A 22,963-nucleotide genomic window follows, 5' to 3' on the forward strand; every position below is an offset into this window, starting at 1 on the left:
AATGGGAGATGCAAGGAAAGTAGAACACTGAGGATCCCTCATTACAAGGAGCTGCCCTGAGCAGAGACACTAAAGGCAATCTCTGTTCGCTTCTGTTCTGGTGAGTCAGTGCAGAGTGAGTGGAGTAGGACTCAGAATCTGCTTCGGTACAGGCACTTAGAACACAAGCGTACCAGAAATGATAGCTTTGGTTTTTGTCTTTGCTCATTTATCCCATCTCTCCCTCTTATTTAAACTGGTAAAATCCATTAATATCAGTGAATTTTATTTAGTGTTAAACCAGGGTGAGAGAGAGAATCAAGACTGGGTTCACTGAAATACAACGGTGGCTTAGACAGACTAATTGAGGCAAAAGGCTCAGTACAAAAATCTCTTACTGAAACACCAAGTGTGTGCTTAGGAATGGGGTTCAGACACCCAGAATTACATCATGAACCAGGCAGACCTCTTTCAGAATGTATTAACCAGGGACACCCTCCACCGCACACACCCCCCCCAAATGACTTATTTCAAATCATGATGGAACTGAAAAACACTTTGCTCCTAGATGAGCCTCATTGGGTTAATGAGGGTAAAGAAATGTCCTAACATAGAAAATAGTGAATCCAGTGGAAAAAAAAACAACAAAAGATCAATAAAAGAACAAGCTCACCTGTGCTTCCTTCTCCTTTCATTGCCCTCATCAGCTCATTAGCTCTCTCCTGACAATGGAGTGATTCTAGCAGGTACAATACGTAGTCATCGAACATCAAGTGAATAAGGTGAAAAGACCCTGGTAATAAAGTGAACAAACAAAAAAGCCATTGACTGTCTCAATACACTCATTAAACCAATTATTATGGTATTCAACACAAACAGTACTGAGCAGGACTGCCTCCATATACTACTATCACTGAAGTATCTCTGTACTCAAGGTAAGAGAGGTCACAGTAAAACCGGGGACTAGCAAACTCTGTTCAGTCCTGGATTTATACAGGCTTATACAACCAATTATTGTGGTTTAGGGTGCAAGGAGGCTGCCTAGCTGAAAGCTGGGACTTGATGGAGTTTTCTTGCTCTACATTAGCATTGAACCATTTAGACAATTACACTACAGTGGAATTGTTTCCTTTTCTCTAAAGGACCAGATATAAGTTTCTGTCAGAAGTAGAATCCTGAATTGGGTGCCTTAGTAACACATCCTGGTATGAATTTTGTGAATTGCCTGTGTCATTGGACAAAGAAATGAGAGACTAAGCAATAGGAAGGTAGAAACAACCTTCCAAATCTCCTGATGGTATACCCCAGTACATCCTGGAGTGGATGAGACATACATTAACTGCCAAATATAGAGGCATTAGCAGCAATTGTGGATGTCTTAAATGGAAAGACTTGTGCCAAAGCTTTACTCTGTCATACTTCTACTACATTATCTTTTCCTAGTTACCAGTTTGAATCATGTCAGCAGCATAACATTTGGCCTGTTTCTGTGCTTACCTCTGAAGATGCCATAGATACTATCTATCTCTTAACTGCCATGACAGCAATGTGAAAAACTTAAGGGCTAAAGGAGTAAAGGACTTAAGGGAAGAGTATGGACAAAAGAAAATGCGGGGATGGAGTCAAAAAACACTTTGAAAATTAATAGTAAAATGAGTTTATATGGATAGCTATCTGCCACAAATCCTCGAGTAAGATTTGAGTACAGATGGAGAACTTGCTGGTGTTGTTAGGAGGAAGGACTGGGTGGTGCTATGGACTAGAGTAATGGAAATGAAATTTAATAGCACGCTGTAAGAAGTTCTGCCCTTAGAGATTTATATCATCCTCTGATTTATATACTTCCTCTGTAGAAACAGAAGTATTAAAACTATTGCACAAGGCACTGGTGAAACCTCACTTAGAATATTGCATATAACTCCAGTCACACGTGTTCAAGAAAAATTAGTACAAGTTGAAACTGGTATGGAGAAGATTACCAGGAGGATGCGGGGAATGGATAATAGATTTTAAATTACTAAAAATGCACGGCTGGTTTCATTTTGCAGGAAGGAAGTGAGTTGCTTCCCATAATTTATAAAGAAGGATACATGTCAGGGATGGTGAAGAAATGTTTGCCCTAGAGCACACATAGCCACAAAAATAGATGTGTAAGAAGAGATGATAGATGCATTTCAGGGGAAAATTAGAGAAGCAAAGCATCAGAGCTGAGACATTGTGTAGTGTCCTCCTAAAAGGAATAACATTCATCTGCAGGGGAAGACTGACAAGTATCAAGATAGAGTTTGGTCAGTGTCTGCAATAGACTCCATGACACAGAGTACCTGTAATAGCTCCAGACAGGATTTGATCATACAATGTTTTGTTTTGTTTTAAAAGCTCCTATGTTTATTTAGACTTGCATGAATATTTAAAACATGTTCATATAAGTCATTAAATAACTCTGGCAACTGCAAATGCAGTGAGGTTAAAATAATAGCCAGTCCAGCAGCTGGCTTAAACAAGAGAAAGATCACCAGCTGAGAGGGAAACACAGATCAACTACTGCCAGACAAAAAAAAAAAACCTCATCTAGATGTGTTCCTTTCGAAATTCCATTACTACATTTTGAGGAAAAACACTTCCACAGGAAAAAGATGCAACAAGTTTCAAATTCAATCAGATTTCATAATGATTGGTTTCTTCACAGGAAAGTCAGGTTTATCTTGGCATACTAGCTTTTACCACAACAAAGCATAACTACCCCTAGTCCAACTTCTCTACTCAAACATACTGTTGAAGGGTAGAAGAAGTGGTTTGAAAGACCCTATATCCTTATACAATTCTAGCTGGCAATTCAGCTTTCAAAGCAACTCTGAGCACATTCTTTTTCTTTGTGACCCAGATGGTCTTTGTGTTTCATTCTCTCACTCCACGCCTGCATGGCTTCTGTCGTCACTGATACGAGCTGAGCACACACTCTGGGAGGTGAACATTCACCTTTGTGTTTTTGGGCAAGGCAGCACAGAAAAAGGACATATGTGACTGCAACACCTTTGCTATGGGGAAAAAATCTTTGGCTGTTGGGTGAACCTGAAGCATTCAATTTTTCATTTGTTTCATTTATCTACGCAAATCAAAATGGCAACAAGTTTCCCTAGCCTTGCAAGGGTAAATAGTGGAGATCTTCACTTAACTACTGCAGATAATTTGTTTTTAGAAATCTTTTGGGCTCAAAGTCTTGTTAAATAAAATCTTATTCAATTTAGCAGTACAATAAAGACAGCAAACCTGGCTGATCACTTTGTTACTGACCTAGGATTTCCCCAGTGGAAACTTAGATTATCAAGAATCTCCACAAAATGCTTGCTTTTCTTCTAACTACAGTTTTTCAGTGGAAAGTTTCTATTTATTTTAGTGCAGTTACAACTGATAAGTGTTTCCAAGGTAAGAAAAACAGGTCTAAATGCTGGCAAAATTCATGTGGTGATATAAAGCTCAGGGTATTTAGTGTTTCCCATCAAAATCCTTGCTCAGCTTTAAAAAAATTTTTTTAAGGAAAGTTGCTTGTAGTTTCATAAAAATGTTTGGAAATGCAAACCCTAAACACTAAAATGCTAGCAAGCAAACAACAAAACCCTAAGACTTGCTATTTTTAAAAAATTTCTTTGTTTTTGGGGGGTCTAATGGTTTATTTTGAAGACTTGGGCTTGGCAATACTGAATGCAGCATTTAAAAACACTCCAGTGCCTTTGTCACTCTTTTGAATTTCTCTCTTCCTCTCCTATTATTTCTCCCACTGTGTATTTTTAAACTCTGTATAGAGTTTTTGAGCCCAGAATTTGCGTGAAAGACACTAGACAAACAAGTTGTTGGTACTGAATGAATGCAATATTTTTACATTTTTAAATGAGTCAAACGAAATGTAAGCTATAGAGTGAAACCAATATCAGGGCACACATTTCAGCTACACAGTGAATAGCTATTCAGCACCATGTACAATAATTTATTCTGTGTTTGCAAGCTACTGTTTTTCACATGGAACTGTTTAGTTCTTTCAAGTGTATCTTTAAGTACTGAAACGGATCCAACTGTGACTGGCAACCCGTACACTTCTTTAGGAAGAGGTAAGAAGTCATTCAAGAGACTGTAGTTACAATAATAAATAGCAGTTGGCACTAATTTTCAGGAGTTAACAGAAATCATGGCAATGATTACCCAGCTAATGTACAGTAAGTGTCAGCAGCTATTAACAGATACAACAATTATCTGTAAGTAACAAAACAACAGTGAGATTTCCAGATCTGGAGAAAATCATGGAGCTTCTCTTACTAATTAGTTACTTTATACACTGGATGCATTACCCAAACACTGCCACCAACTGTGCCTTTGATATGCATAGACGGGAAGGAGGGAGGGAGGCAGAGAGAGAGAGAGAGAGAGAGAGAGAGAGAGGAGCTTTTTTTTCTGCCAGGGATTGTTTCAACCTGCCCATGCCACCATGCTTAAAAGCTTTGCAGAATCAAATCTCTGTGCTAGCCAGTCCAGTGCCAGGTATTCGAACTTCCTCCAATCAGATTTCTGTATTACATATTTTAAAGATAAAAATATACTGTCCCGTATATAGTAAAGATGCCATCGTTTAACACTTTGTTTTACTTTTAAAAAGAAATTACACTGTGAGAATCTGAGTCTATATATTGCTTGAAGTGGAAAAAATCATTAAAAATCAGTCCCCTTAAACAGTGTCCAATGCTGTAAAAATGCAAAACTTTTTATCTAAGTTAGGAACAAAGGTATATAGATGTAAATATTTAGAATAGTAAATCAGTCTTTGTTTCTCTCCATAGAACTCACTTAAATGCATGCATTATTCTGAAAAGCTAGAAGGAACTGTGTTAAATTAAGCACAGAAGAGTTTCTGCCGTCTAGCTCCAAGCTGTTTACATTCAGGGGTTATTCTTTTGGAACTTGCTCAACTCTAATTCATGGCTAATGTGTCAAATGGCGTGCAGTGAAAGAGTAGCATCATTAATACAAATTATTACAAATTTGTGTCCGTGGCTAAATAACATTTGGGACATTTGGGGTGAAACAAGGTAGGGATAGCCCAGGCTTCTGCCTGATAGGATGAGAGCATGGTTTTGGTATCATTCTCCCCTTTGAAAACCTGAAGGCTCAGATCTCCTCCTGCTTCCACTGAAGTTGCACCTGAGCAGGGAAAACTCCACCCTGTATAAATAAGGGTTGGAACAGGGACTGAACCAATGCTTGCCCCATCACCTCCCAAGAGAAAACACAGCTAGCAGGCTGCAGACCTTTGCAGTTCAACAAACGGTTACGTGGTTTGTACAAAGTGAAACAGTTTCAACAGAAAAGATGAGAAAACCCTCCCACAGGACAAACCTTCTAGTCTTTTGGTTAGAAATCTTGCCCTGGCAGTGATTAACAATGATTCAAGACTGCTGAGGGAGGCAAGTGTGGTCTAAGCACCAAAACATGGCAGACGCAAAAGAATTCTCTTTGATTTTACTTTTTTTAAAAAATAAAGATTTCTGAATTGATTAAAATCCCAAACTATCTCAGCTTCACACTGAGCATGCTGATTTTTTTTTTTTTTTAACTCTTGCTTTGGTTACCAAATTGAAAAGCAGTTATTGATCCAGTTCTAATTATAACACCACACACCCATGAAAAACACATCAGCTATGACCAGTACATTCTTTCCCCAACTACAGTTATGTATAAACATATCAAATTCGTGTTCAAAGGTGTGTGTCCATGTAAGAAGGAGAATCATGCATTTTGTATACACAAATAGTTTCAGTGAACTAAAAAGACAAAAAAAGACAAAACCTACAAATTTAGCTGAGTAGTTAAAGTTCTCAAAAATGAGAAATTCAAGACCCAAATTTATAACAGAGACAACAGGTAAGTTATTTTGGTAGATCTGATATATTATATTATACTAGGTCCCAAACTCAAACCAACAAATAATTCTCAATCTTCATTTTTTCTCACTACATGGCACATTCATAAATGTTTCTGTTAATAAGTAAAAAATCACAGCTGAGGATCATTCCACAGACCTTCCAGACAACTGGTGGTCTAATCACTATTTGGGGAATCTCTGTTTGATTAAAGATGTTTTGGTGACTGATGCTTTGAAACAGAGAGTGCTTGATTAGGTTACAAACATATCCTGAACAGGAATAAAAATAATGTTGTAATGTGCAACTCAGTAGCAATAATGTATCCTTAGGGGTACTTTAATGTCATCATTTCATGACTTGTAACAGTGTAACCTCAACACTGTACTAATACAGGATGTTTTTTCATTTGTTGGGTACTGGTGTGTTTCACAGGTTGGATTATGTCTGCAGAGAGAAGTGTAGCAACACAAAGTGCTAGAAAAAAAAATTTAGCATTTATTCAACACTCATGCAAAGGCATTTTTGAACACTGGAGGAAAGTGTGCTGATAAGCAATATCAGCTGCTTTTGTGGCCACAACAAAAGAAAAGCTGCAGTGACTCAAGGAGAAAATGAGTCCTAGAGGAGGTGGAAAATAGATGGGACCAGGATACTGGTGCTGAAAACACAAGCTAGCAGATGGAAATCGTGATCATCTTGGGGATGCTCATTATCCTGATGTCTAATGGTGACTCAGTAATACCTCTTTGGAAAACTCTTTACAATGGGAAACCAATGAAAGTAGCTTCAGATTAAAATATAAATACAGATTATATTGTGCCTATGTCTGATGGTATCTGAATTTACGCTATTAGATGGTTCTAAAAGTATAAAGGACATCAAAGCTCAGCTGGCAGAAAACCTTGCAGCTGTTTAATGCAGTGCCTTCATAAATTCATTATTAATCGTCTATTATCGTATCCTGACAAATGTGCATTTATAAAAACCATCCCTCATGCAAAATCTGGTCCCAAGTGACTGCGAATGTTCACACTCATGACACAGCAGTCCATTTTCAATCATTCCTGCTTTTAACTGATTTTAATCTGAACTGTTTGTATCCCAGGATTCAAGACAAAGCCCCTTTTGAAACTGTAGAAAAGCAACATGCTTTTTCATTCAAAAAGTAAAAGTCTATTTTTCCACCCTGACTGAATTCTAATAGAATGGAAGAGAATCTGTCCAGGGTATAGAAACACACTCATTTTGCAACGACTAGTTTAAAATGCTATGATGTGCTTTAAAAGCAGAGCTAGCAAAGTGATTCACTGGAGAGCTTTTCATTCACTTCAGTGCAAAGTCATCACTCAGCACTCAGCATAAGAGGTGGTCAGAGCGGTTTGCACTCAGCACTCAGCATAAGAGGTGGTCAGAGCGGTTTGGGGTACCGAGCTCACTTTGCACTGAAGTGCATTAGGGAATGCTTCTGTACCCATCTCCTCCAGCTGACCTGTGACTGATAACTCCAGCTACTGGCTAACAACAAACAGAAGGAAGTCGTAATGTTTTCAGCTCCCCTGGCTAGATCTTGAAGACAGACATCTGTCTGAGCATTATTTCCAAATGTCAGTAGCCCCGTCTCTTTTTTTAGTAGAGCCCTGGACATGTGAAAACTGGTTATGTTTTCACTTAAACTGTACATTACAAGCCAGGATAGAGATTTTTTTGACTGTGGCATGCTATTATTGCAACAAAATGAAAGTACCAAAGCTGGGTGCACTGTGCAAAGTCATGTCCCGAATCACTCGAGTGCCAAAACAGGACCACATCAAGAGGAACTGCTGAGCTACTTTCTTCAAAGAGCCTTGTCTCTTGGCAGCTACCTGCAAGAAAACAGATATATCTGACATAGAGAAACTTTTATTTCTACCGCTCAATACAGGTGAATGATGCACATATCCGTCTTCTTTTTTAATACTGAAGAACTACTTACCATTATCTTCACATTAAAAAATACACTAAAATTTAAAAAAAACAACCTTACACAGAAAGCCACCTTGTCACTATATACAACCTTCAGAAAGAGAAAATCATAAAGTGTTATTCAACACCAAGACTGAATTTCCTTTATAAATGATGAAAGGACTGCCAAAAAATTGCTCTGATCTTCATCTTAACCTAATTATTTACATGTTCATTCTTGCTTCCTAGTCAAAGAAGCAATTTATAATCAAGAATGCTTGATCTACACTGAAAATTTATATTAATATTTCAATTAAAGTTTACTATTGAATACAAATTTTTTTTGTTCCTTCATGTTTCTGTTTTTGTGAATTCACATAGTCATTTTACTAGCAAAAATACTTTCCAGGAAGCACACTTTAGGCATCACCTCTTCAAAAATTTATTTACTATAGCCATTTGTGAGTTAAAGAATTAGGTTCATCCAATCAGCTAATAAAATTCATGTCAAGTTCTTAATGAAAATTAACAGTTATGGTCTGAATTTCAAATTGCATTCCACTGACTAAAAGAAAAGATCCCCAAAACATTCAATACATTTCAAGTAATCTGGGGAAGTATCTGTTCTTTTCTGTATGGATCTTCTGCAGCAGAGAGAGACAGCTTTTTTTTTGTATTTTTGTTACTTCTTAGCTCTAACAACTGGAATGAAGAGTTAAAATTCTAATAGAACATCCTAATACAAAGTATAGTTAGTGACAGAAGTTAAAATAGTCACACAGTTTCATACTCTATGTAAAATTATTGCGATGCGTGATCATTTTTGAAAATATTTTTAAAAGATTTATTAGTAGGTTTCTGCATGCACTTAAAATAAAATAAAAGTCCTTGGCATCCTGAATCAGCTCAAAAGTCAACATAAATATGGTATTGGCTGAATGGTAGTGTAGACTGAATTGTAATGTAGACCATTGACTGAATGGTAATGTAGACTTTCATCCTTACTTTTGAATGTATATAAATTAATTAGCTAGCCTAAATATCCTTTTCATTACAATCTCAAAAGTCTAGACTAGATTAAGCTTTTTATTTGCACTATGCAGTTAGGATGACTCTGAACTCATCTCTCCATACCCCTGAAATATTGATTTGATTGGAAACACCAACCCTGTTCCATTCTTGACTATCATCTTTTGGGATAGAATAGACGAAAGCAGAAAATAGCAGAAAATAGCAGAATCCTGAATGTGAGCAGTTCTCATACTGAGTGTGAAAACTGGTGAGATTTTGCCCACTGCTGCTTTACTGCTGCTTATTACCAATGGCTGGCTTTTTTTTTTTTTTTTTCCTTTCTATTTTTGCTAAAAATCTATTGACCTGAATAGAGCTCATAATGCACATCAGTGACTCAGGTCCTTACTGCTGCTTACCAACCTTTACAACACATCTGTCCACCATGGAATCCAGCCACTCAATGTATGACTCAATGGGGGACTGCTCCTCCAGAAGGTGATCAAACTCCTGATACACTGGCAGACAAAGAAAAAATAGCCCACCTCAGTATTTGGATTCCTTTTCGAACAAAAGAGAAACAAATCACAAAAAGCTGCCAATAACATCACAAGTTTGCTGTGGTTTTTATAATAGATTGCTTGGCTATAACAAATATATCTTTCTTGGTGCTGACTCATTAAGTTTGCTTTGTCTCTTATCTTGTTTCTACTGAAAGTGATGGAGTCATTGAAAGTGGTATTTTAATGTGAGCAAATCAGGATGTATTGTTTAAAATTAATCTTTTGATTTAAGCTTCAGTTGTCTGGTGTGCCCGGAAGTGAAATGTTTATGGTGTTCTCTACGAAGAGTGCGAAGCTAGGCCTTGACCCTGGTGATGAAAAAAGGTCATGCATGAAATTGATTTAGAAATGCATAAAGAATCTTCTAAGCACCAAGTGGATGAGTATTGTTCATAGGGCTCTCATCTGTATAATGCTTTACTTGCAAAAACATGATTTAACTGCTGCAAATCATCTATTTGCAATGCCAGACACACACACAAAGAATTTCCATAAACTTCTGCTTCTTCAAAACAAATTGCTACCAACGCACAAATGCTATACTGAATTTATCAAGAGTTTCCAAAAGGTACCTGAATACTTTTTAACCTCTCCCAAGTACACATGTTAATATTTTAATACAGAAAGTAAAAACAATCAAGTCATTCAACTGCAGCTCTTAAAACTGCAAGTCTGTAGTTTATTTATGAGAATCAATGACTGGAAGACAAAGAATCATGCACTTTGACACCTTAAGAAACTGTTCTTCAACTTCAGCTAAAATAAAAGGCCCAGTAAGTCAAGAAGAAAGATACTTTCTACCTGCTGTGTTACAGGATGATCTCAATGTGCTATGCATTTCCATTTATGCTTAACTATAAATAACAGGAGGAAGGAATTTCCCACCATAGGAAAGATAGTGAGGGAGGTGGAGGAGGCAAAGCTTAGAGATGATAGCTAGAGAAACGAGCTAGAGAGGCTACCTGAGAATAATGCAAAAAACAAGCTCCCTGTTCTCTAGGTTGGATCAGCAAGACGAGCAGGAATGCATTTGCTTCACACCTGACTTTAACTTTGTTTAATTTCGACTTGCAAAGGCTGGATGGTCAGAAACATTAGTTGGGGAAGAAGGGAAATAATAATGTTTGGGCCACCCTTATGTTCTTTCATTGAATGGGCAACCTCTCTTTATTCAGAACAGGATCACAGAGAAATCTAAATGTTGTCTCCTTACCCGAGTATTTGGCTGGACAAAAACTGCCCGATACAACAGATGAAGTAATTCATACGCTGTGCAAAGATGGGAGCAAGAGTGGAAAAACAAATCAGTTGCCTGCTTTGCTGCTGGAGCAATACAACTGTGTACAATGACCGATTTGGGAAAAGTAACTGTTTAGCTTTTAGTGACTGTTAAAAATACCTCAACAGGATCTGAGAAAGAGGGAATAAAAGAAACCATGTCAGAGACAGCTACCATAGCAGAGCAGGAAATAGCTTCTCTTGCACTCAGTGATTTTTCTCTGTTTTTCTCTAAGCTTGCTTATAGGCTTATAAACATTTTTTTTCTGGTTACAGTAGCTGGAAATTGTACTTTCTTGGTTATTAATACCAAGAAAGTGAAAGTAGGCCTTAAATCCATGTCATATGAGTCATACTCAGAGCATGAACTTTGAAAAGATCTTTGGACAAGTAGAATAAACATCAAAGATGGGGGAAAAAAAAATCTAAGTTCTAGAATAATCTCTATACATATCTGCACATCTCAGTGGAATCCCATCTCATAATGAACATTCATATTAGCTTACCATTTCTGGGTAATTGCTTATTGGACTATATGGGCCTAAAATATGGGAAAACATGTTCAAATCCATTAGCATGCAGGACAATTCAATTTGATTTGACTACACTTAAGTTTGTATTTAAATAGTAGCACATAAATGAAAAGCTTTCCTAAACAGTAGGGATTTTCTGAATGAGAGCCAAAACTGTTGATGCTACTAGGGATTATAACTTTGAGAACTTTTTCTTTTTTGGACAGTGGGAGGATGTTGGTAACATTGAAAGATATTGAAAACATAACAGATGACAGAAGGATGCACCCAGCTTCTGGACTCCAGTCTCACTATATGCTACCTCCCCTGCTGCCATGTCAAGTTTCTATCTCCTCAAAAGGGAAGAGGGCCATGTCTGGAAATGAATCAAGGGTTAAGAAGGAGACAAAAGAGTACCAAGCACCTCTCACTGGAAAACAGAGCTAACAGAGAATGCAAGGCCCAACCGTAAACTGGGGGGAAGACTTCTAGTGTTAACAAGGTGGGATGAGTGCCAAAGTCAAGCTTGCAGGGTCCAGCGTGCATGTGAAGGTGTCAGGCCTCCTCTTCCCAGCCACTCACTGAAAGAATTACCCCACTAGCAAACCTACCCTTGCAGGGATCCCACAAGTGGTTGCCTGGGTTGCTCCCCATTAAGGCTGGTTCTGGATAAAAGATGACTGGTCCTCCTCAGGAGAGAGATGGCAATACAACAGGTGGGTTCACAGGGAACTGAGGTTATGAACGATGCTAAAGACAAAGCTGGTCACCTCTGATGCCTCAGAGGGACAAACTCAATGTGCTTAGGGTTACACCTAAGCTTACAACCACACACACTTGCTGCACAATGCAAGTTAAATTTTATATTTGCAAAAGTTCTTTGACTCTAAACCCAATTTGCCAACATCTCCAAAGTCACTTTTCAGTTCATGCCCTTCACTATACTAGGCAGAATCTAAATTAGCCAATGAGCTTGCTTGATATGGAACCTCTACTTACTCATAAAAGTTCAGGGTAAAAGCTTACCCCATCAAATTATCTTGTTTATGAAAACACTGTGTAAAATGGAAATTTTTATAAATAAAAGTTTACAAGAGACTCAAATACACAGTCACTTTACTGTCAAAGCCATTCAAAAGACAACTCTCCTGCAATTCTACAGCAGGAGAGACTGGACTTTATCAGATTCAATGGTTAACTCATAGATTTAGTTTGCTCAGGTTCATAGAAAAAAATCTTCCTGAATTTGGGTGTAAGATTTGTGCCATTGGCTGTTTTGGATACTAGAAAGAAACTCATTAATGGAAGAGTGCCCGGTCTATGCCTCAAAACAAGACCTTGACAAGGGCTTTGTCTTACATTTTGATAAATGTCTCTATATTTATCTTAAGCCTCCAAGCAAACCAATGGCTGCAAAAACAGTGTTACTTTCACTGAGCTTTGTTTCCAGCAGGAAGCCGAGTTCACCTGTCTTTATTTGAGGGTTCTGCTCTTACATTGTATGATGAGCTTTCTGTGTTCCTCCCGTGAGTCCTCCATAGTGTAGAGGGTTTGTTTGGTAATACTATTCAGATCCACATTCCTCCAGTCCTCCAGCATTTGAAATGTGATGTCTGCACTGTGGATCACCGTTCTTGATGCCTGTAATCCAATCCAATCTATTCATTAGTTCATGGTTTATTAGGTTAAAAAATAAGCTTTATCCCCTTTTACGCTTCCTTAGCTAGGCTCACTAAGTTGATTCTCCTCATGGACTCCCACCCACCAGCTTGATGTCTTATGGACGTTACAGGGCCCTCTAACCACAGAGAATTCCCAAGTCATTTTGCCTACTTTAATCAACTGCAAGTATTTTGCTTGCATCCACCACAAACTCTGATGAGCAACCCTAATCTGGTGGTGCTGTTGCTAGACTCCTCAATCTCTAACAGCTCTGTTGGTTTTCTTGACCAGCTTCAGTTCAAAACCAAAAAGCAACAAGAAAAATCAAGCCAAAACCAAACAAACCTCACTCAGGTTTGCACCCTCCCCTCTCCCAAACTATGAAGACTCTCACTCTTCCCTCAGCTACATGAAAAGGTTAAAGCCCATTTGCCTCCACATCAGATGTGCTTCCTGGCTGGTTGAGACAGGGGTCTGCTGTTGAGAATGGGGAGAATGGGCTGAGAGGAAAGGAAGTGACACAAGGCCATGGTCATATAACATACACCAGATCTCTGTAAGTTAAGCAGAGATGATAACCCACACTAAGGTTATCAGCTTCCCCAAGGAAATTATGCACTTGAAGAGTCCTTCATGTAAGTAAACTGTTTGATGCCAGGTCTGATGCAGAAGATTGTGGTCTCTGTATCTTGATTTCCTCTGAATCTCTATGGATCTCCAAAGTTCAGTGATGATCCACAATGTTTGGGAAAGGCAGCACTAGCATCTCTGCCTCCACCACTAAAACAATGGAGGAAGAAATCTACAAAGAAGTCCTTGCAGGAGTGGGGTTTTTTCCCCAAAGCTTCTTCCTGTGGGTTTCACCACTCACAGGGTTAAGCTGGGGTGTTGGATACACCTTCCAAAAGTGGAATGTTCAGTGTGACAGCGAAAACAAACAATCTGCTCCAATACATGGGTGAAACATCAATGAATTCAATGCATCCTCCTCCTTTTTATACTACACAGAATTTGGCCTCAAGAATTTTTGATAGGCAATTGTGATCTAAACTAGCTGGTGAAAAAAAACCACTTCAGAGTAGTTTTTATATTCACTTGCTATGGATGCAAGAATATTTCTATTTGAAACTCCAGTGGTTCAACCATTTTGGTTTTTACTAATTTGCATTTGATTTATAGTATACAATTACACTTCAAATTTTTTGTCAGGCATTAAGAAATTTTTCTTGCTTTGCAATAGGCCTGATACAAATCGCTCTGAAATCAAAGGAATGCCTCTCATTTATTTCATGGAAATGTACCATCTCTTCAAATCAAATAATAATTTTGTTTCATAAAAGTTCCCTACTGAATTTAACCATCGGGGGCTGCCAGTTATCTAGAAAAGCATTTTTTGCTGATTACTTTTTGATTTTGTAAAGATGGTCATAATAAATATTGGAGACAAACTGCTAACATGATCTCTTCCTCTTTGGGTAAAGTCCAGCCTGACAATTCATAAAATTAGTTGAAAAGTCAGTAAAAATGGAATTCAGCAAACTTGAGTAACTAACTGAAATATTTACTTGGCAGAGATGATTTAGTGATGTCTGTCGCCGAAGTATTTGTGAGAATCTTCTGGACACTGCAGGAAAGAAGAGATACATATTTACATACTGTGCTAAATAAAGAAAATTATTTCTGAAAAGGCTAAATTAAAACAAGAACCAAAAAAATATATCCAGTTTCCTATACACAATTGTGGCTACATAAAATTAATTCAAATAGTCGAATTTTAACTTAGCTTAAACCTTGACCTACAACCTTAAATCTGGATGCTCAATCAGTTTTACAGAGGCATATTACAAGCAATGATTTATAGATGCTGTGAATAATGAGATGACAAGAGAAATGTAGAGGACAATGGAAGAGCTTTGCTTGTTCAGCATAGCAAATGTTCTCTTGATACACAAAGGAACTGAAGACCAGAAAGAACTATTTAATAGAAAGAAAAATGTTGGTGCAAGAACAAGTGGGCATAAAATAATGATAGCTACATTATGTGTGGAAATTAGAAAAGGTTGCTAAGTCTTAATGCAAACAAGTTTTGGAGGATACTTCTGACTGGACTAGTAGGAGTTAAAATCAATTTCAGGTAGAATTTGATCAAAGTTTCTGAAAGAGATTACATGATGTGTAATCATAGTGTAAGAGATTACACTATCAAGATGCTATGGGGTAAGATGGGCCCGGAGGTACTTGCCAGTCCTTTGCTCCTATTTTAGCTCTTTCAAAGTAATATGGACCTTGTATTAAGATATTTCCTATACTTGGATTTTCAAATGTTGTATTGTGCATCTTCTGTCTGAAATCTGTGACTCAGGAACTGCAAACCTGACCAAGGCTTGCAGTTACTCCTGTTGGTACCTCCATTGGCTGTGTACACTATCACAAATTCTGATGAGGAGGAAAAAATTGCAGAAGCAACAAAGGCTCATGTAAAAGCTAGGATGCTCTCAAGTTTTTCCTTATATTAGAATCACCAAAGACTTGCAGATCTATCCAAACAGGCATTAGATATGGCCACAAAGTAGGTTTTCCCTCTGTACTGTACATAGAGGCAGTTAAAGTGTACAGACTAAGAATGACTACAAAATGTATTGTCTGTCTTTCTCTCCCTATAAGATCAGAAAAGATTTTGATGTTGCAGATTCTCGATATTTTTGAACTGACAAAGATGTGATAAAGCATATTCTCAGTTCTGATTTGGTGTAACTTTTAAAATAAATTAGTAAACAATGCAAAAAAACCCCCTAAAATTAGTTGTTCCAACTTACATCCTGACTGTTCTCAGTAAAATACACACCTAATTTTCCATGCTGATCAAAATAGTTAATCCTTCTCCTAAATTAGGTTTTTTTTTTTCCTTTAACTTTGTGGTGTGGAATTTAGTGCTCATGAAAGGCAAAGAATTGAGAGCCGTGAAATAAAGCAGGCTTTATCAATAGGTGATGTGCACTGCAGGCATCTACAAAGCACATCTGAAAAGGACTAGTGCCCTTTCCTGTGGTGACAGGGTAATTTGATCTCCTTCATTTTTAACTCTGGCACTTTTTTGAGTAAGGGCCTCAAGCTGTATTCAAATTGTGCTAGCCTAAAGGTTTGTTTAATAATTTCCTTTGCCTAATATCATCCCTAATGTTTGCTTACTATCAACAAAATTAGTTTTTTATCAGAATCCACAAGAAAGGAAAAGCAATTCTTCTCTTTTTGAGCAGTGCCTCATTTCACTAAAGGAAATTGGTTCTCATGAACAAGTGGAGATTGTAAGTGAATGCAAGATCTATAATGCTGACAGGTTTTAATTCCTAAAAGAACACTAATCTCACTTCCAATTAATTTGTAATCAATAAACACTATATACATCCCAGGTTAACAGGAGAGAGATTGGGTAATACATACATTCAAATTTGATATTTCGTAGATTTTCTGGTAAATCGTGGAGAGCTACTTTCAGCCACTCATCCAGTTGCTTTGCAAACTTTCGGATCACCTGCGTCAAACTGAAAAGAGAAATCACTACATCAGAACACGTTTGCTCTGTGCTTTATACTATAAAATCTGTGAACATGTGAGGACTATGGGTCAGTTATTTACAACTCATTATTATGCAGAGTTGCTGACATATTTTGGTTTGTAGGCATGAAGAAAAACTTCTGAAAACATTTGCAGGAAAAGGAAACCTATCACCATGCTCAAAACCTCATAAAGAATGAAAGTTTCTGTACTGCACTGCATTCATACTTACAAACAGTATTCTTAGCTTGAAATAAAATCGTTCCCACTCTGTACAAACATAAAAACATAAAATCATGACTCTTTAAAGAAGACAATAGATCAAGCTTTGGATTTCAGCTCAGCTGTGCCCACATTTATACAGATGTACACAGGGATGTGCAAGTGAAGCAACAACCAACTTTGCTGTAGGCTGGAGTCAGTGAGTGGGTAACGATGGTAGGGAGGAATTTCCAGGCCAAGCCCACACAGGTGGGGGAAGTGCGGGCAGAGCAGGACCTGCCTGCTTAGCTCTGCACAGGACAGGAACTTTCCCAGATAAGTGAGATTTCTCTCTTCTCCCCTACTATCCTTTCCTGATGGCTCCATCATTTCCTGCTAAACTTGGTAGGCAGCTCATTCTGCCCTTCTTCTTGGAATTGCTCAGTATAAAATTACAGTTTCCAGGAAAAGTTGCAGGGTGTTGTGCAGGGGAGCCTAACAGCTAGTTCTGCCAGACTGAGCTGCACTGCCCGTAGAGATACTTGAGATACACAAATGAGAGAGAGAGGAAAGATGCAAGGAACTTTCCCTCTTTCAGCCAGGCAGCTTCTTCTGTTTGTAGTCCTAACACTCTGCACTGAGAACAGAGCTGGTAAAATAAACATGGCCATAGGCCTGCTCTGCTCCATGCAGACACCTAACAGGAGAGGTGTCTCCTGTTAGGAGACACCTAACAACTAACACCTAACACCTAACAACTGCTGCACCCACTAAAAAGTGGCTTTTCTGGACAGCCAACATTTGTTCCCAGGAAGTTCCTCAGAGGATTCTGGCTGAGTCAGCAAGATTTCCTTCAGGAGCTTCCATTGCAATGAGACCCTTCTTCACCCCCTCCAGTGCAGGCTATGGCTTAATAGCCACAATCTGGCCCTTTATATGCATTACAAAAGTCTATATTCACACTCAAGTCTCTCCTTATTTGCTATGAAAGAACTAAGCAGCTTGAGAAAAGGACTGCTGTTCTGTTTAATCCTTCCAATGAAATAGATTTGGGGGGGTGAGGGGCAAAGCCTGTAAAAATGTACATGTCTTATCAAGGAAAGCCCATGCTTATAACAGGTTTCTTGTGGAAAAAATACTTTACTTGTACTTTAGCAGTCATACAGTGCACATAGGAGAGCAGAACAACATCTTGAAAACATCTGCCATAATTAGAGCCACTTTAAAATCCTGAGGGCCAAATATACAGCACCAATAATAAACTCCTAGAGCAATATTCTTAACAAATTACTCAACCTCAGGAAAGCATCAGTCAAATAATACTAAAGGTGTACACATATATTTAGAAAAAGAGAGTTTCCTGATGCTCATATTAGGGAAATCAAAGGGGGAAACAGGTTGACTGCATTCAGTGATTACACTTTTTGCTGTGAACTGCTGATCTCTGTCCTGCTTTACCTATATAAACCAGACTTCTTGGACTCAGATGAGGTCCAGGTAGGAAGAGAACAGTTGAGATCTACCACATGGAATGGAAAAGTGAATTTAGCTTTGAAACAAAGGAGGCAAATACGTGTTAATATTAATAAAGTGATCCTAAAATCAGCATGCATCTGTTCTTTATAGGATAGTCTTTAAATTAAACCAGCTTGTCCAAGACTTCACAGGTATGATCTTCATGTTTTGTACTCCTGGCAAGTAGAATAACAAGAGTGTAAACAGAGACAAATGCTTAGGTTGCAGTGTCTGAATATGCACGTGAGTATTTACAAACAGAGCAGCCAGGCCAGCTCCTCTTGTCACTATAATTCAGAATACTGTTACTCTGTTATCCCAGACTAGCAGAAAAGTGTCTGAAATTTTCAGAAGACAGTGTGGCACTCTGCAGCCTGCAGATTTCTGACATTACCTGAAAGCTGGGACACGACTATCAGCTTCATGTTAATAAGCCAAGAAGAAGGTGGTATCCTTTATCACACAAAAAATAACAAGTTTTTCACAATACAAGTCTCGTTAAAATCTGAACATTTCTTCAGTAACATGTCAGCTCTTCAACTCCTTTGAATTGACACTCGGGAAATGGGTGGCAGCAAGCAGCTTTCTGAGAACTGGTGCCATTCTTGAAGAAAAGATGTATAACAAAGACAGCTGAGCTAGAAGTGGTTAGTGCCGCTAGCTATACTGACCTGTCAGGTAATGCTTGTAGTACCGTTGGCATCAAAACTCCAGAAATTGCTTTGTACAGAATTGAATCACAAACTCCCACTATATTCACTACAGTTGAAGAACCCAATACAGGCAGCATATGAGGAGGCATCCCTTGCCAAAAGTGCAGAAGAAAACTTTGAACCTGCAATCACAAGAAGAAGCAGGAATGTTTAAGTGAAAATAATCAAAGGCCACAAATACCATTTTCCTTAAATGACCTTGCTTATATAGCATTTGTTTCAGCCCCAGAGCTGGACTGATGGTGTATGACACAGGCAAGGCGTATTCCTTAACTAGACAGGCTTATACTGTAACACAGAGCACAATGGGATAATCAACCAAAGGGCAAGGAGACACTCTGAGTTGGTGACAGGGTGTCTTTGTATTACTACAGTAGAGAGACCCATGGGAACCACCGTATTTTTACCTTCCGTCAATGGCTGGTGAATGCAAACCTTTGGCTTCTACATGTCAAGCCTTTTTCTCTCTCTTTGCTCTCTGTCTCCGTATACAAAGGAATGCAATCTAGGGCTTGGTGTAGGGAGGGAGAAGAGGATAGCACATGGCTTACAGGGGTCAATATACCATTTTCTGTCTTCATTTTGGAAAGAAACACTACACTTTTGGATTTCTTCTTTCCTCCACTATGAAGGAAAGAGGAGAAAGAATGGAGAAAGACAAAAAAGAAAATGGGGAGGAGATTTCAGACACAGCAAAATATACCTCTGAAAATTTTCATTTAGGAAATAAAGGTGTTATTCAGTGAATTATATGATCAGTTCTACGGGAGTCAGAACACCAGCATTCATAAGTGATAACCTTTTGCACACAATCTGTACTGAAATATGTAAGCACACCAGGTGCCATAAAGAATATCTGCCATTTATATATTGTTGCTGCTCAGCCCTTTCCCCACCATTGGTCCTGACAGATTCCCTAACAAAATATAACATCCTGCTCTTAAGAAAATATTGAGACTCATGCAGCAAAACTTCACGAATATGCGTCAAATGTTTCTCTCACATGGAAACATCTAGACTGGGTACAATGACTTAAAAGAGCCTCAGCTTTAAACCAGAAGAGTGTGAGAAATAAACAGTGAGAGGAAGAAAAGCAGGGAATTTCTTGCCCTTGTTCAGAAGGCAGAGTCAAAAGACGCGTTTCCTTTGATTTTTTCCAGGACCTGGATGTCATATTTGAATCAGGCTCTCAGCATCTCTATAGTCAGATTTGTTTTCCTGGACCAGAGGCCTTCTCCACATGTAATATAAAGCTGTTTGCATTCCAGTATTGTTTGATTTTTCAGCTCTGATTATAGAGCTGTCTGCATGCACTGCCAGAAAACCCTCAGATTCAGTCAGATATGCAGCAGGTACAAACTTTATCCATCTCTAGTGGATTGTATCAACTGCTGAGCAGCGTGTGTGTTCCTAGCTGCACTGCAGTACAACTGAGCAATTGGAGACTTCAGCTACAGCTTTCTGGGATGTCTGGGTGGCTGTAGGCCCCCCACTGCCCTGTGCCATTGTTAATAGACCAGCAGAGTCCACCATTTTGGCTGTGGCACCTTTCCTGGGTTTGTGCTGAACACGCAGTGGAATTCCTTCAAAATTCCCTCAGTCCCAACACAAAGCTTAGAAAAGTGGTGGTGGACACACTTTTTGAGTTGTAAGAACTGGATTGTCCAACATCTTGTAAGGGGATATTGCTACCTTAATCTTGCTGGAGAATGGAGAGACAAAAACATTCCCGTTGCTCTCGTTCTTCTAACTCACACAGTGTTGTAAGGGAGATTTAACACTATTGGCCACATATTATGTACTCAAGTATAGCTATTGTTCATTATTCATGAAAAGGATCAGCCACCACAAAACCATAAGTTTGTAATATCACATTCAAAATAAGCTCTCAGATCCATTAATACCTTATTATTATTAAACTACAACTGTAGTTTCCAACCATACCTCATCAAAGTTTGCTCTTATAACAGTGTCTAGTATCCTCTGACAGTGAGTTCTATACATCATAATAAAGGTAGAAACCTGAAAAAGAATCAGAGGGAGACACACAAAAGATCATGATACTTTAAGAAATCCACTTTTAAAACTATCAGAATATAGAGCACAAAAAATGAAGTTTTATCTTACCTATGCACAATTGCAAAAATAATGAAATCGGTTAGAGTCTAGTTAGATTAGTTAGATTAGCTTTAAGATGAGTTTTCTTCTTAAAAGTAAATTCTCCCTTTGAATTCATGGATTTTTCTATGTCAATGGGGATTCTTCAAATGTAAGAGGAGCAAAAAGCCTCAGTGAGATCAAAGACGAGAATGTGGCCCTAATTAGGACATAAAGAACTATAAAACCCTATTCTTTTGTCCACTTTACATTGATACTACACATGTGAATAGCATCAGAAAACTGGCAAGTTCAGCCAAGAGCAGCCAGAGCACTTTTGTCATATGTGCAGATAGGATTCTCTTAATTTCTAGTCTAGAAGGATAAGAAATGCACTAAGTCCCTCTCTGCTCAAGAAAGCATCAGAACTGTTTTTCAGTTTGCCACCAAATGTGTTCACAGATTAAAGAGCTGTAACATATTTAAAAATATTTACCCTCAAACCTCACCTGCTGTGAGTTTTGTGCACCAAAAAACTGTGCATGGGCTTTAGAAATATTGTACAGCTGATAGTGTCAGCTGCCTATTTTAAGAGAAGATATTTCTTCCTATTGTATGAAGTAATTAAGTCCCCCATAAATAAAATCAAAGCATTATTAAACTTACTCTAATTTAAAGTCTTTATATTTTAGATAAAGCTTTCATCCAGAGCAGGGAAAAAAAACAAAGACAAGCCGAGAAAAGATTTCCAAAGTGTTACCTTCTCCTCTGGCAGACTGGCTGGCAGATTTAGATCTTTGACATTTGGAAACTCTGGCAGTAATGTTCCCAGTTTGGATCGTGGTGAATACGCCACTGTCTGTTTGGTTACTTCTTTTTTTCCTGTTTCGTTGACCCAGGCTGCTCCTTTTTTAGAATACATCACATCATAATACTGGGAGTTTTCTTTCACTGCAATTCCATAATAATGGTACCTGATACATAGAGATGTATATTTTATAAACCAGATTGTTTTAAAACTAAAAGAAAAAGATATGGGGGTAAGAGAAACTGAGAATGCTAATGATTTCTGCAGCAAAACAGACTGTGCAATAGTTTATGTATTATTAACAAGCATTGATTCAGTAGCAGAACATTGTGGTAATATATTGGGCTTCCAATTTTCATTCCTTCTGGTAAAAGTAGCTCTCTTCAGAGTTAATAAAGCTGACTCTGTTGCAGGGCAGGAAAAAAAAAGCGCATCCTAAAGTTACTTGTTGGCAGAATCTGCTGTGCAGCTGCTCCTTTAGTTTAGCAATAAGCAGAGGTACAGACCCTCTGGACTGGCCTTTCTGTTGTTATTTCGGCTCCCTCATTCTCAGACTGTTGAGGGCTGGTTCGATCCCTGAAAAGCATGAGTCTTTACTGCAAATGCGTTGATCAGAAATGTTTCAAAAATTGAAAACACTTCAATGAAAAGAGAGGGGTAAAAAAGGCTTGTGCTGGAAAGCAATGAATGGTAGGAAATGTACAGTTCAAAACTATTTGCTTCATAACTTAGCATCAGCACTGGGCTTAGATCAGCGTGGGATACTACACAACACTAACTCTCTCTGCACAGACCACAATGGGAGTTACACAGTGTGGCTGTGCTATAAAAATGGATTGGTGGCCTTATGCCACAAGTTTGTGCTACAACTTAGCTTTATTATAGGTGTCAATGGGAGCACTGAATATCCAGTGTAACTCTTGCATCAAAGCAGCAAAGGTAATCTTATTCCTTCCATAATTTGCTAACTTTTATTTCAGTTTCTCAGCTGTAGGCACCACCAACCCAACAGCTAAATTTTTAATTATTACAAAAGGCATCACAAAATTGTATTGCTCATATACTGTTGATTCACCCTACTTTCCTAGAGGGAATTTTCAATGATCTTCCAGTTCTCTCCTTACAGCCTATCAAAAGCCTATCAGACTATGACGAGACGCTGTCTTCTGGATCCCACTATGGTGGCAGGAGAAGTTACCATCTCCGGATGTTTGTT

The 22,963-nt window shown here is 38.3% G+C and overlaps 1 protein-coding gene across 1 annotated transcript in view; it reads right to left on the reverse strand.

The window, feature by feature from the left end:
* The window catches only part of RFX4 (regulatory factor X4), a 98,390-nt gene that overhangs the window by 24,971 nt on the left and 50,456 nt on the right, over nt 1–22,963 (reverse strand). Inside the window, exons 6-14 of the mRNA XM_072866636.1 lie at nt 21,700–21,913; nt 20,787–20,864; nt 18,801–18,964; nt 16,300–16,400; nt 14,424–14,482; nt 12,693–12,837; nt 9,267–9,361; nt 7,636–7,753; nt 653–772 (exon numbers count right to left, since the gene is read on the reverse strand). Coding sequence (XP_072722737.1) covers nt 653–772; nt 7,636–7,753; nt 9,267–9,361; nt 12,693–12,837; nt 14,424–14,482; nt 16,300–16,400; nt 18,801–18,964; nt 20,787–20,864; nt 21,700–21,913 — 1,094 coding nt within the window. The remainder of the gene's footprint in view (nt 1–652; nt 773–7,635; nt 7,754–9,266; nt 9,362–12,692; nt 12,838–14,423; nt 14,483–16,299; nt 16,401–18,800; nt 18,965–20,786; nt 20,865–21,699; nt 21,914–22,963) is intronic.

Source organism: Ciconia boyciana, chromosome 1 (genome assembly GCF_034638445.1).
Source record: "Ciconia boyciana chromosome 1, ASM3463844v1, whole genome shotgun sequence".
In the NCBI taxonomy this organism is placed as follows: Eukaryota; Metazoa; Chordata; class Aves; order Ciconiiformes; family Ciconiidae; genus Ciconia; species Ciconia boyciana.